Source organism: Dunckerocampus dactyliophorus, chromosome 4 (assembly GCF_027744805.1).
Source record: "Dunckerocampus dactyliophorus isolate RoL2022-P2 chromosome 4, RoL_Ddac_1.1, whole genome shotgun sequence".
In the NCBI taxonomy this organism is placed as follows: domain Eukaryota; kingdom Metazoa; phylum Chordata; class Actinopteri; order Syngnathiformes; family Syngnathidae; genus Dunckerocampus; species Dunckerocampus dactyliophorus.
Window position 1 is genome coordinate 25,707,876 of NC_072822.1, and position 15,544 is coordinate 25,723,419.

General features: G+C 39.6%; 1 protein-coding gene across 7 annotated transcripts in view; it reads left to right on the forward strand.

The window, feature by feature from the left end:
- The window catches only part of cux2b (cut-like homeobox 2b), a 177,639-nt gene that overhangs the window by 125,002 nt on the left and 37,093 nt on the right, over nt 1-15,544 (forward strand). For all 7 annotated transcript variants that reach the window (XM_054773970.1, XM_054773967.1, XM_054773969.1 and 4 more), the window contains one exon: nt 15,124-15,264. In XM_054773970.1, the coding sequence (XP_054629945.1) occupies nt 15,124-15,264 (141 nt within the window). The remainder of the gene's footprint in view (nt 1-15,123; nt 15,265-15,544) is intronic.

Below are 15,544 nucleotides of genomic sequence, written 5' to 3' on the forward strand. Positions count from 1 at the left end.
TGATTTTATCTCTACAATGGCAGTTTGTACAGTTTTAAGCAAAGAATATTTTTGGCTAGGTTACCTTCGGTAGGTTAAGCAGGCCTTACATCCCGACGTGCAAAAATGGAGAAAATCACAAGAGACACGCAGGTGGCTCACATGGATTTTCAAACCCGCAGACAGGACGCAAAGCCACTAAGAAGAAAAATGGGATGCAAATTATTTTCTGCGCACACGCGGGAAAACCTTGCACGCAGCCAGGTCGCAAGGCTAAAGCAGAGGAGGAGTGCGTGACCCTTGCGTGTGTCGCAAGTTTAAAAGTAGATTGTGTACATTGCCCAGCCACGGCAGCAGCTCCTCCCGTGGCGGGTGAATCCTACAGCTGTACACTCTGGTTTCCCCGACCTCCGTGGATGCATGGCGGCTGCTCACGTAGTGTATCCAACATTAATGCGCCTTGCCCGTCCACGGCAGGCGGCTCTTCCCGCTGTACACTCTGGTTCCCCCGGTCACAATAGCCGTAGGTGCCGTAGGAAGCCAGAACGCCCATCTTGCAATCGAAGTGAGTGGGCTGCACCAGCCTTGTACAATGCCCACACACATACGTCACCAGTGAATGAAACGTACGACAGCCGTACATGAAGCGCAACTAGCACACACGAGTCACACGCCACACTCACAATCTAAAAGCTACCGACGGAGGGCGAGCGGCAACCACGTGGTTGTCACAAATCACTTGCTCCATAAGTATGACACACTTGCAACCACTCTGATACCCTACTTCCTCTACGCGTCACTTCCTGTTGTACGGAAAGGACGCTCACGGAAAAGCTCCGTCCACTATTACCGGAGTTTTAAACTTTTGCGACCTTGGTGAATACAGTTCGTGATCACAACTTGTGATTACAACTCTGCAAGTGAGTGCTGAGACTTCTGCCTCAACTTGGACCCGCGAGTGGACTAAACTCACCAAAAGAGACAATCAGGTGGAGCCGACAGCCGTTACAAGCAAGCTATCATGCTAGCCGCGGTTTGAAGCCTGATTTCAATAACAGGATAACATTTGGAGTTTTCCTGTGCAGCTTTTTCGGCCCACGAGGACTGGTGGGACTTTGGTGAGATACTGGTGAGAGATAAACTCGCCGTTATAACGAAGATTATTCACCGAAGGCATTGCACCACAAGTCAACGGCTAACTGACGGCGTTACCTAGCAACAGTAACAATGTCAAAGGCTCGAGGGAGAAGAAGCGCAACAAGCGGTGGCTCTAGTAGTTCTGGTCGAAGTACTCCAGATTCAGTCATATATACGGATGTTGAACAGATTCCTGAGACAACTGGAGGTGCTCACCTATTACCACAACCGCCGCCGAGACCTTACAAGGATGACACAGTTAACCAGTTGACACACCTGAGTGGAAATATAGACAAAGCAACAGCGACAGCCTTGCAGAAGGTTAAACACCGCGCAAACAAGCAAGAAAGAAGTTCAATGGAAAAGAGTGAGTATACTATGGCGAAAACCATGGAGGATTATGGAAAACAGATGCAGCAACTTGTGGAGAATTCCAACTCCCTGCATCAACTAATTTACAGTTTGATAGAGACTACCAACGCCATACAAAGAGAAATGCAAGGTCTGAGAGCGGAGAATAAAAAATTACAGGAAAGTTATGATGCACTGGGAGCCACTCTCAAAAAAGAACGTGAAGAAAAGGATAAAATCATTGAGAAGCTGAAAAACACCATAGATGATATGGATCAGAACACACGAATGAATGACGTGGTCGTGACGGGACTTCGAATTAAACCAAGGTCCTATGCCAGAGCAGTGGCGAATACTGAAGAACCAGACGAAAGGGATGTCGCCTCAACAGAGCAACAAGTTGTTGATTTTTTGCAATCGAAGGAGGTGGATGTAGACATCCAATCTATTGATACTTGCATCCCACTGTATGGGAGGAACCGCACTACACCCGTCATCATCGTCAAATTCACCAACAGGAAATACAAGGTTGCCCTGCTGAAACAGGGAAAGAAGCTGAAAGGAACAAATGTCTACATGAATGACCACCTGACCAAGCGCAACGCTGAGATTGCGAAGAAAGCACGTGATCTGAGGAAGCAAGGAAAGATTCAAGGAACATGGAGTGCAAACTGCAAAATCTTCATCAAAGCAAATGGAGGACCAGAGGCCAGAGTTCTTGCTGTCAAAGACATCAAGGACCTAGAAAGATATTGAGGTCTCCCAACATGGAGGAAAACAGCTTTAATATGCTACAAGAAGATCTACAATTGGACACTTTTCACTTTACAGATCACAAACAATTGGATATGGAAAAAGATATTGATCCAGACTCAAATTTTTTCTCTCACATTACAAACGACTGCCGTTATTATACGGAGGAGCAATACAACAACAGTTTCATCAACGACGACAAGTTATCCATCATACACATAAACAGCAGAAGCTTGAACGCAAACTTTACTAATATTAAACAATATTTGAATCAATTCAAAGAACCTTTCAAAGTTATAGCAATCTCAGAAACTTGGATTAATGCTAACAAAGGAATGGACTTCGAGCTGGAAGGATATGAAATGACGTGTGCAAACAGGAACAAAGCAAATGGAGGAGGTGTGGCCTTATACGTGGACAAACATTTGAACTACAAAATGGTAAAGAATATGTCATTTGTCATTGATAACATTTTAGAATGTATAACAATTGAAATCTGTAAAGAAAAAAGCAAAAATGTGTTAATAAGTTGTGTGTACAGAACTCCAAAGTCAAAGATTGGAATGTTTGAGGATTGGATTAAGACAACGTTTACAGACATAGGTCAGAAAACTATTTTCATATGTGGAGACTTCAATATTGACCTCTTGAACTCACACAAGTGCAAGGAAACAGATGACTTTATAGATACAATGTATAGCTTGAGTTTATATCCTAAAATCATTAGACCAAGTAGAATAACAGACCACTGTGCCACCCTCATCGATAATATATTCACCAATGACTTTGATAACAACACCATCAGTGGCCTGCTAATTAGTGACATCAGTGATCATCTTCCAGTGTTTACAATCTACAATGAACATTATAAGAAAAAACAGGCGGAGGCAAAAAAGACTTTTCAAAGATTGCGTACAGAGGACAACATCCGTGCCTTCAAGATAGGTCTAGAAGAACAAAGTTGGGAGAGTGTCTACAGTGCAACAGATGTGGACGAGGCATATGACAGCTTCCTTGGTACTTATATGGAGCTCTACGATAAGAACTGTCCCTGGCAAGAAAAGCCCAAGAAGCAAAAGAAAAACCAGCAGCCATGGATGACAAAAGGACTAAAAAACGCCTGTAAGAAGAAGAACACATTATACAGGACATTTATCATTCAACAGACTAAAGAAGCAGAACAAAAGTATAAGACATACAAAAACAAGTTGACAACTATCTTGAGAGTGTGTAAGAGGGAATATTATAGTCACGTACTAAATAAGAACAAAAATAACATGAGAGCAACTTGGGGCATCTTAAATAGTATTATAAAGAACAACGTTAAGAAAGCAGACTATCCTCCCTATTTCATGGTTGGAAACACTTACAGGAATGACATGAATGCGGTAGCTGAAATGTTAAATGAATATTTTGTAAATATTGGACAAAAACTGGAAGAGGAAATTCCAAAACAAGACACAATTGATGAAGGGATTGATATTATCGATAGGAATCTTAATTCTATGTTTCTCACTGCTGTAACCAAAAAGGAGATCACTGACATTGTTAACCATTTTAAGGCAAAAACATCAACTGATTGTCATGGAATCGAAATGGAAACAATTAAAAGGGTCATCAATGAGATCGCAGACCCGTTAACATATATTAGTAACTTATCATTTCAGACTGGAATATTTCCAAGCAAAATGAAAACAGCCAAGGTGGTTCCAATTTTCAAAAAAGGAGACAAACACCAATTTACAAATTATCGACCAGTTTCCTTGTTACCACAATTCTCGAAAATTGTGGAGAAGCTATTTAATAATAGGTTGGACAAATTTATTAATAAGAATGAATTATTGGCAAGTAGTCAATATGGTTACAGAGCCAACATTTCAACTTCTATGGCACTGATGGAAATCACGGAGGAAATCACTACTGCCATAGACAACAGAAGATGCGCAGCTGCAGTATTCATGGATCTGACAAAAGCCTTCGATACAATTAATCACACTATTTTAATTTCAAAATTAGAAAGGTACGGAATTAGAGGTTTAGTCTTAAATTGGGTTAAAAGCTACCTAGCAAAGAGGAAACAATTTGTAAAGCTAGGAGAATATACATCTGGGAGTCTACACAATACGTGTGGAGTACCACAGGGGTCCATACTGGGACCAAAACTGTTTAACTTGTACATTAACGACATTTGCAAAGTAACTAACAACTTAAAATTGGTCTTATTCGCCGATGATACCACTGCTTTCTGTTCTGGTGAAAGCACACAAGAACTCATTAAAAAGGTCAAGGATGAAATGGTCATATTAAAGTCATGGTTTGACAAGAATAGATTATCTCTGAATTTAAGTAAAACTAAAATAATGCTATTTGGTAATAGTAGAAAGGACACGTACGACCAAATACAAATTAATGGAACGGATATTGAAAAAGTGGAAGAATATAAATTCCTTGGGGTTATAATAGATGAAAAAATGAGTTGGAAATCTCATATTAAATATATACAGCAAAAGGTGGCGAGAAATATCTCTATATTGAATAAAGCAAAATATCTTCTTGATCAAAAATCACTCCACACTCTGTACTGTTCCTTAGTATTACCATATCTAACGTATTGTGTGGAGATATGGGGAAATAACTACAAAAGTAATCTTCACTCACTCACTGTACTGCAAAAAAGATCTGTGAGGATAATTCATAATGCCAAGTATAGAGAACATACAAACCCTTTATTTTTAAAATCACAGATATTAAAATTCGCAGATTTAGTACACTTTCAAACCGCTAGAATAATGTATAAAGTTAATAATAACTCGTTACCCAAAAATCTAATCAAGTATTTCTCAATCAGAGAGGAGAAATATGATCTTAGAGGAAAATTAAACCTAAAACATTTATATGCGAGAACAACGCTGAAAACCCATAGCATTTCCGTGTGTGGAATTAAATTATGGAACGGATTGAGTAAAGAACTCAAACAATGTACAGAGATGAGCAAATTCAAAAAACAATACAAGCAGTTGATGTTTGCCAAATACAAGGCAGAAGAGTCCTGATTGTTCTGTCAGGTTTGTTATTCTATTTTATTTATTTATTTATTTATTTTCTATTTTATTTTATTTTATTTTATTTTTTATTTATTTAATTAAATTTTATTTGTTATTTATTTATTTCTATTTATGTATTTATTTTTTTTTAATAATTTTCTTTGTTGTGTTTAAAAAAAAAAAAAAAAAAAAAAGCTTTGTTCTTATTTATTTATTTATTTATTTAGTATTGTCATCATATTATCATTATTATGAATGTTCTCTCTTTTTTTGGGGGGACGGTTATCTCACCGTTATCTATTATGTGTTATCCTGACTATCACTGAAAACATGACATGGAATCCAGGAAGTGAACTACATGTACTGTACTAGATGTAGAATGGATGGGGGGTAGGATTAAATAAGCTTTGCTTCTTCCTACTCCTTTTGGACATGTGGAACTGTCAAAAAATGATTCACGAGATGTATTCCATTGTAACCTTCATGTTCAAATAAACTAAACCAAACCAAACCAAACGTGCTGGCCAAGTCCATTCGGAACCTAAATGAACTCCTACGTCACTCACACTGTACACAGACTGAAGAAAGAAGAAGAATTGAATGAAACTGTCATAAAAAAGGGAAAAACCCCTTACGTTTGTCCCTGTAGTTGTCTTCCACACTGGAAGGGGTGCTGCAAGGAAGGGAGAGAGGCAGGCTTATTGGGTAAGGAAGTCTCAATAATGAGACCGCCACACTACTGAGTTATCACTGTCCGTTTCGTAGGAGAAGATCATATGTTCAAGAATACTATCTTCATGATGGTCGCAGCGTTTAAGCGGCTTGAACGGGGGCCTGCAGCCAATGTTGATTTTCTGAATATTTCTTAGTGCAAGTTCACATCACTTTTCATTTTCACTTTCATTTTCTTTGATGCATTGCCGTTACAAGAGTTTGGGAGACATAATGGAGGGAAAAAAGAACAAAAGTGACATTGCCCTTCCTCGTTGCGTGTTCTTCCATCGCACTGTAACTAGTTCTATTTCTTTTTGTACAGCCTTACTACAAGGATCCATCCATCCATCCATTTTCTATACTGCTTCTCCGGGGCATGCTGGAGCCTATCCCAGCTGACTTGGGGCTGGTCGGACTGGTCGCCAGCCAATGGCAGGGCACATATAGACAGACAACCATTCACACTCACATTCATACCTATGGACAATTTAGAGCCTCCAATTAACCTAACATGCATGTTTTTGGAATGTGAGAGGAAACCGGAGTACCCGGAGAAAACACAGAATGCCCAAGGGAGAATTGAACCCAGGTCTTCCCGATCTCCAGGCTGTTACTGTATTGGCCAACGTGCTAACCACTAGACCATCGTGCGGCCCAGGATGGGACATATTTGCCAAAAAATTTAATTGTATTTTGTATAATATAAATTATTATTTTTAAATGTTTATATTTTCAGATCTCACAGTTTTGCATTTTATTTGTATAATTACAACTACATTTTATGAAAGTTGATATGAAATGAATAATTATTTATAATGAGGTTTGGAGAACAAGCAGGAAACGTCATGGAAACGTCATAATGATAGCAGTTATTTCTCACTGAGCCATTATATTAAAAGTAAGGCAGGTGGAATAAATGAAATAGTATAAACAACTACAATAGAGGAAAATTTGATTTTCATTTGCTACCGGTTTCATTGTACAGTTGTCCACAGCAAATCACCTTTTTGTACACAATTTTGCACATTTTTCAGAAAGACTATTCAGTTTTTGACAACTACGTCTGTCACTGCCAACCTTCAACAACTGTCTCAAAGAGAAAAGGAACTCAAACAATGTACCGAGATTAGCAAATTCAAAAAATAATACAAGCAGTTGATGTTTGCTAAACACAAGGCACAAGAGTCTTGGTCATCACAATGATTGTTCTGTCTTGCTTGTTTTTTTTTTTTTTTACTGTTATTTATTATTACACTGATTATTATATAAAATATGATATTGAATGCTGGAAGTGAACAATATGTACTGTACTAGATGTGGAACGGATGGGGGGTAGGATTAAATAAGCTTTGCTTCTTCCTACTCCTTTTGGACATGTGGAACTGAGAAAGGATGATTCCTGAAATGTATTCCATTGTAACCTTCATGTTCAAATAAACTAAGAACCACAGTCCACCCACAAATTCCCTTGAAAGTAAAAGTAGTAGTAAAATTTAAGTAGTATGTTGCATTTTTTTGTCCTTTAAAGTCAGTTATTCATTAAAGGTCTTGTTACTGCTGCTTTAAAATTAAGTGAAATCCTATTTAAAATGATTTATTTCACGCGTCACTAATGATGCCCTCAAATCAGACATGCAATAGTCCATAATTAAGATAAGGGTTGAATTTTTAAAAAGACCCATTTATTTAAGAACGTAGACAAACATGATCTACATCAGTGTTTCCATCAAGGCACATATGTTCCATTAGACAAATCTCCCAGCCCACCACCTAGTGTGCCATATTAATTACAGTATACTGTATAGTATGAATGCCAACAGGTTAATTTTGTATGTACCGTGTGCTATTTAGAGGAAGACTTGTCACTATACATTGCTGGCATATACAAATGAGCAAAGATACATTATTCGTAGTGTTGCTAGTAATGCCGGCATTACTAACGGGTTATGTAATTAATTACTATTTTGAACGTTATACCGCTCTTTCCGGCAGTGAAATGTGTCACGTAATTATGCACTGATATCTATATCAACCATCTCGATGTCGCTGCAGTCGCCATTGCTCAGTACTACTACACAGGAAGTGGTACTGTAAAAAAAAAAAAAAAACCCTGCAGCAATAGCCAATAGTATGTCATTTCACTCATTGTATTAGATCCTGACCTGGGACCAAACACTGCCCCGCCAGACCGGCTCGTCGCTCAACCTCATCCCTTCCTCCCACGCCCTATCTTTGGGGCGTCCAAGGGTGGTGGGTTTCAAACATTGGGGTCATCAGGTGGGCACCCCCCTTCATCGGTGTTTTGATGATAGGCCCACGACACCTCCAGAGAGCTCATCGGCATCTGAGTCCCCCTGTGTCCCCCTCTACTTTGAAACCGGCAAAGGTCCTTGCGCTTGATCCATAGCCACTGGCTGATCTTATTGTCTGTCACAGAGCCTGTCCATGAATGCCAAAGCCTGATGGAAGCCACAAAACACTCTGAATCCTATTTTAGCTGGATAGACCCTGGCCTTCCATCCTCGTTGTTGTGCAAGGTCTGTGTAGCGCAGTTCCTTTCGTTCATAGGCCTCTTGGGTGGAATCCTCCAATGGGACTCTATGATGTTGACCATCTTTAGTGAAGGGGACTATACCACCAAGTCTGGTTGCAATCTCTGGGGTTAGTTGCTTGGCAATATCACCTACCATTTTCCAATCCCGGACCATGGCTAACTGTCCAACTTCTGGTTTGGTAGAGGGGTGGTTAGGCTGTTTCTGTCCCTCTCCAATGAATGGTGGCAGAGAGATGGAATTGGTAGCTCTCAGGGCCAAGGAGTTGATGGTGTTCCTCTTGCTCTCAAGGGCTGCTGCCAGACTCTTGAGGATCTCATTGTGCCTCCTGGTGTAGCGGCCTTGTGTGAGGCTGGTCCTACAACTGGTCAAGATGCCTTTGAGAGTCGCTGGGTTTGGGCAGAGGGCGCAGGTTGGGTCCTCGCCACACCACTGGTGAAGTGTTTATGGGTATGGGAGCACATGATATGTAGCTCTTCTCATGAAGCTGATGTTGCTTGCTTCCATTTCCCAGAGCTGCCTCCAGGTGAGCTACCTCCTCACAAATTGAAAACCTTTCAAATTGTGTGATCACTGACTACTTCTCTGATAGCTAAGTGGTCCCAAGAATCAGGAAGAGAATGTAAAGAAAAGGAATAGCCTTTACAGTACTTTACTTTGGTCTTATATGGATGTTTGTGCCACATAGGAATGTGCAGCTTTCCAAATTGTATTGTTGCTGTTGATAGTAGGAGGGCATATTATGTTAAAATAAATATGGCACTTTTTCTATAACTTACCGTGCATATTTCAGTATTTGTCTTATTTTTCACAGTCTTTATTTGTGAAATGCATCGTAAAAGAAGCATCATATGTTCATTACATGGCATTATTTTCAGGGCAGTGCTGCTGTCAATATTGGTATCGGTTGATATGGGAATCAGATATGAAGGGCTGGACGATATCGGTATATCGGTGAGAGAGCCAATATGGAGCATTTCAACAATAATGACTTTCACTGGTATCTAATTACTTTTAAGGAAGAGCAATTCCCTTGCTAATTCAATGAATTTTGGGGAACAGTAACTAATAACTACCGTAATTGTTTTTTAAAAGTAATTAGCCAAGCACTGGTAGTAAATACTGTATATAACTTTGGACCAATAATGTGAAATTGGGTAATTTCCCGTGGCACACCTTTTGGTCGGGATTGGCCAATTGACACAATGCTTGGTGTTGTTCATTCGTGGAAATGCAAGCTATGCACTTCCTCTTCCTGGTTTTAATGTGGAGGATTCACCATTTAAGGCACAGTTGCTTATAATTGACATCAATTAGTAACTGCTTTTTACAAAGGTATTGGCTGACCCCCACAGGAAGTTTGGATCGCTCAACCCTTTGAAAGGATCTCACCCGGTCTACTTTGACTGGGTTAATTTTGTGTACAGACTTAGGTTTATATCCCTTTGCTTTAAATTTGACGTGCCGCTGATTGATGATTCTTGTCGGTGGATAGCCCGTACTATAATCTTAGTCCTTTGATGACTAAAAGTTGAAAGGCTATGTGGAAAGAGGCTGATAAAGTGCTTTTTCTGTGACAGTAGGTCGATGGAATAGCGCCGCTTCAAGTCATCCTGTTTGTCTTAGACGAGGTTTTTCCCTTAACAGTGATGTCCCTTGTGACTGATGCAATATCTTCACACTTGGTGCAACAGTGAATGCAGACAATGTTTGACTGTAAACGGTCCTGGGAAAAAATAGCTTGATCAATTAAATGGTGCAAAATGTTTGTCTGATGAAAAAGCGGATAAAAGGCGCTGCAACGCATAGCCAGGATTTCAACAAATTGCACGCCGCAGAAGTTTGCCGCTTGTTGTTGTTGATGCCATCTTTGGTTCCGTGGTTCTTACGACATGTCACCACCGCAGTCCGTGCCCACACTAGAAGCTCTCAGATATCCTTCCACACACAAGATGAAAGCTGCCAGAGAAAAGTTTGTGGAGCTAAGCAGCGATTTTCCTCGTCTTTTAGAGTTTTTAAGGGCGTGCACGTGTAAGCGTGGCTCCTCATCTCGCCCCCCCTTGTCAAGGAGCTCCCCTGAGCTTCCTTCTCTGTGCTTTGACACTAGAAGTCACCTCCTTTGGTGTTCAGCAGGCAGGTACACAACTCTCTCTCTGAGCTGTTGAACTTTTCGGGAGGGGAAGAAAGGGAAGGCAAAGATTAAAAACAGCCGTGTGATGTGGAGTGCTGAGCTGCCTCCTGAGAATTCCTGGCATAATAATTTAAATGATCAAATGATACAGAGGAGACTTGTTAGCTGAGAAGCAGCCTCCTAGTTGGCCCCATGGGCCCAGTGCTGCCACGCATGCATTGCAAAATAGCTCCTCTGTTGTGCTAAAGAATCCAGGGTTTTTTTTCTTTCTCTTTTTACAACCTTTTCAGCAGCAGACTTTTTCTACACTTTGTTTAGGTGTATATTTGGCTCTTAAGACTGTCACTTTGTATCTTTGCCTGCTTTATGATTAATAAGCAAAGAGAATACTCATTAGATCTAAAGCATCCGCCCACTTTTAGCCTTTGGTCCAGCCTGCACATTTTACAAAGTATAAGAGTCACTCTTTGGAAATAAGTCTCAGTAGACGAGTCTGCCAAAGAAAACTTTGCTGTATGAGACAGCCATATTGCTTTTTTTTCTAGAAAAGTAAAAGTGTGGCCCTTTGTCAGGGGTTTAGAGTTGAGTTTCATCTTGCAGTGGGTTATGGCCGCAACAGTAGCCCGTGTTTTTATTAGGGTTTGTATTAGGGATTATTGTGCCTGTTGGGAAATCATTCAAATCTGCAATACAAGCATGTTTTTTGACGATCAAGTCAGGGGCCTGTGTGTCTCACCGAACATTACAGTAACATTACTGACACCTAGTGACTGATGTAGAATGCTACGACGTCTTTGAATACGTCTTCTGAATGCCTTATATTTGTATTTTAGTTATTATGGCATTTTTATGCTTGAAAATGCTTAGCTTAGTCAAAATATGTAACATTTGCTTAAATATGCTTTTTTAAAACTTAAAATAGGCCGTATTGAATCACAAAACAGCATGATTTATTAATTAATATATTTTTTGAAAAACCATGATAGCGTGAAGCCGTGAAATTTGAAGCACGACGTGGCGAGGGATGACTGCATAGCTTTCTCAGACAAATCCAGCAAATAGCCGTGTTAGTGGTAAGTACCTATACACGAACCGTGTCTCAAAAATAGACACATGGGCGTAATGGTTACCTGCGTTTTTTTTGCCATTCGCAGGTGGTCTTGGAAGGGAACCTCCGCAAATAGCGATAATCTACTGTATGTACTGTATGGTTCAATCATTTCATTCCAAATACTCTCTTTATACTTTTGTATAAATGAACTTAAACAAATTACAATTTTCAAGCAACAAATCTTGTAAAGGTTTGTAGGAAATGAACACGAACAAGCCTGGAACAGTTCAAATGAACCCACTTTGTTTTCAAGCCAGTTTAAAGTAGGGATGTAAATCTCTTAGTGATAGACGATTAGATTCGAATCTGGATACACAGGTTACGATACGATTAAAAAACCCCCCGATATATATATTTCAAAAACGGAGCGATTTGATATGATTCGATTGGATTCTACGGTTAATGTTTGTTGGCCTAATCTTACATCATAAAATAAAGATGCCGATTATATGAAAGTGTCATTCTTACAGTATTTTCGGATGTGTAAAAGAGCACATCATATCCCCAAGCATGCTGTAACATCAATCTGTCGATGTAAAATATAACAATGAAAAAACAGAAGTCTTAGCCTTCAGTCCAATCAATAATACACTCTTAGTTTGGAAAAGTAAACAATCTGGTACTCTTACATGTCATAATAATGACAATAATACTATAATACAATAATAATGTCATAACAACATGCAACATTTCAGACTAAGCATGATTGTGTTTTCAACACTCCAGATAGGTAACAGTTAAGTAAACAAGTTACAAAGCAAAAAAGTTACCATATTCACCTTTTTTGGTCTGGCTTTTCAAGTTTTGCACCCTTCTTGTAAAATCCAAAGACTTCTATACTACTTCTTACACCCATTTTTGTCTTGGCAAGCGTGACAACCCTTAAGCCGGCAGCCCAGGCTCTCGTGTTGTCTAAGAGACTCTGTCAACCGATTGCTTCTCTCGGGATACCAGGTGATTGTCTCCACAAGATTTATGGCTCATTCTTATTGATACAGGAGGCTTCCACCAGCGCACCGGAATCGTTCCTTCATCAAACTGGATATCGGGTCGCATCGAGTTATCGGTAACAACCCTAGTTTAAAGCATACTTCATTGGTTCAACTTGAACATATTTAACATTATCAGTCAAGCATGAAGACAAAAACATGTAACAATGGGCTTTCTAACAGTGGTGTATGTATATGCTGTACATTTTAACGGTATTATCACGTATTTATAGGTTATTGACTTAAGGTGAATGAGATGTCAGTTCTGTGGGAAAAATCGGCCTATTTTTGGCACAAAGATAAAAATACAGCAATTATTTCTGGACCAAAAATCTACGAATTTGCGGGGCGGTGAATGCTCACTCGCAAATGTGCAGGGATACTCTGTAGGTTTTATTACTTCTCCCTCTTACTAAAATGGCTGTCAGAAGAGTGAATATTGTAGCATTGTAAATTAAGTCTTACCTTCATGCATTCATTTGCAAGCACCTGAAGACACATGACACATGTTGGCCTTCCGTCCTTGTTGTCAATAAAACCAAACACCATATAACTGTCCTTATATTTTCTAAGCTTAGCCGCTTTGACCATCTCGGCTTAGTGTGCAAACCCTGCCTACCAGTTGGATCAGCCAGTTTCTGTTTGTCAGCATGTCACCAATAATATAATGTTGCAGAAACATTTATTATACACCATGATGTTCTACAGCCTGTGTAATGTCTTTAATATAAGTGTAACATCATTATATTTTCTAATTGGACAATAAAATACACCAAAATGTCATTTGTGGATGCCCTGCAGTACTCATCTTATCCTGTGGGGGAGTGTGTGAGCTGGAAGGTGCTTGTTACTGGCGTCCTTCCAAAGAGAGGAAAAGCCTTTTTTTGACAGCTTGTAGAGCAGCAAGTCAAGTGCAAGATATTTTTATGCTCTGCTGAATGAGTGAATGAATTTGACTGTCAAAGTGGAGGATTATATACTCAAGCTCACCAGCAGGTGATTAGACTTTTACAACAAAGTATCATTCTCTTAATGAGCAACCTGTATTAACATTTTTTTTAAACTCCAAAGGAGTGACTCACCAGCCATGAACCTCAGCATGTCACATGTATGTCCCCAGCGAAGTGAGCAGTCAAGTCAAAGTTTTAACTTCACTAACCCTAATGTACTGTAAGTGAGAGTTATTGGCTATTATTTTATTGGCCTAGTGCTTCCTATTCACACACTTTTTAACCTTTTTAATAATAACTTAACTAACTTAAAATCTATTGGGGAAAAAAAAATGTGGACACCCCTGGGAGACCCCGGACCCCAGTTTGACCCCGTTTTAGGGTGCATTTACACTTGTCATTTTTGGTCCGGTTAAAACAGTGTCCGTTTGCTCTGCAAGTAAGGTTTGTAAGTGTGAATGCAATCCAGGACAAAAAGGACCGGACCAAACGGGGACCAAGACCCATCTATCAAGTGGTCTCGTCAGTAGTCGCACACCTGGATATTTTCAACAAATTGGTCGTGTTGCTCATTACAGTTTGGTGAAATCGTCAGAAACGGCTTCTTTTTGCAGCACACCTCCAGGAACCTTTTTGACGTCTTCCTTACATCTCGGTATTTAAAAAATCTGCCATAAAAAGGAGTCCTCCGAGTGCGTGTGACCTGGAAAACTGCATGTTTTGGATACGTTAGGTCAGGGGTCGGGAACCTTTTTTGCTAAGAGAGCCAAGAAAGCCACATATTTTAAAATGTATTTCCGTGAGAGCCATGTACAACTAACAACAACTGACAATACAACTAAATGTGTGCATTATGAAGCATGACCAACAATTTTAGATTATAATAAGTCTCTGAATTTAGTCTTTTTAATAACGTTGTTATATTGAAGCTAACCAATAATAAATACTGTGAAATACTTCTTACCATTAATGTGACTTCTGTGCTTGCGATAGAACATGGATGGATGGATTAAAGTGAATAAAGATGTTTTATATTTTGAATGTTATTTTTAACACTGTGATTTCTGTCAAATAAAATTACAACAGAAAAAATATTATTGTGTTAACGTCAGAGAGCCAGATGCAACCACCAGAAGAGCCACATCTGGCTCCCGAGCCATAGGTTCCCTACCCCTGCGTTAGGTTGTCCGACAATCTACACGTCACATACCAGCCAAAGTGCAGCTGTCACAATGATTTGGTCTGCTCACAAAAATACATGTGAACGCAAACCAGACCACACTAAAGTGACCACCAAGTATCTTTTTTTTTTTTGCCGGACCAGAGTACTGGACTACAAGTGTGAAAGCACCCTACAAAAAAATGCAAATCTTTGCAGTTTTCTCAATACAAGTTTGTGTGTGTTTTCACAGATCCGGCTCCTGTACTGGAGGCCTCACACACCCTGGGGGAAAGGCTGCAGCAGCTTCAGAGTTCAGCCCCGGACAGTGAGGCCCTGGTACGAGAGATCAGTGTTCACTGGAAGAAACACCTGGAGTGCCTTGAAAAGACAGGTCAGGACAAAAACATGTGGTGCTGCTTCTTTGTGTACTCATTTTTATAGGATACATCTTCCAAAGATCAGTTACTCTCAAAAAGTAATCATTGCTTTTTTTTTCTTTTTAATTATTATTAATGAAATACTGTTTGCTTTTTGCCAACATAGTAAACCTTATCACGTCTGAAAACCTAATTAAAACCTAAAAAATTATGTACACTTTACAATGACACTGTCAAACTCAAATTAGGCTAGCCAACTGAAGTATCTGAGTATCACAGACTTTATAATACGTT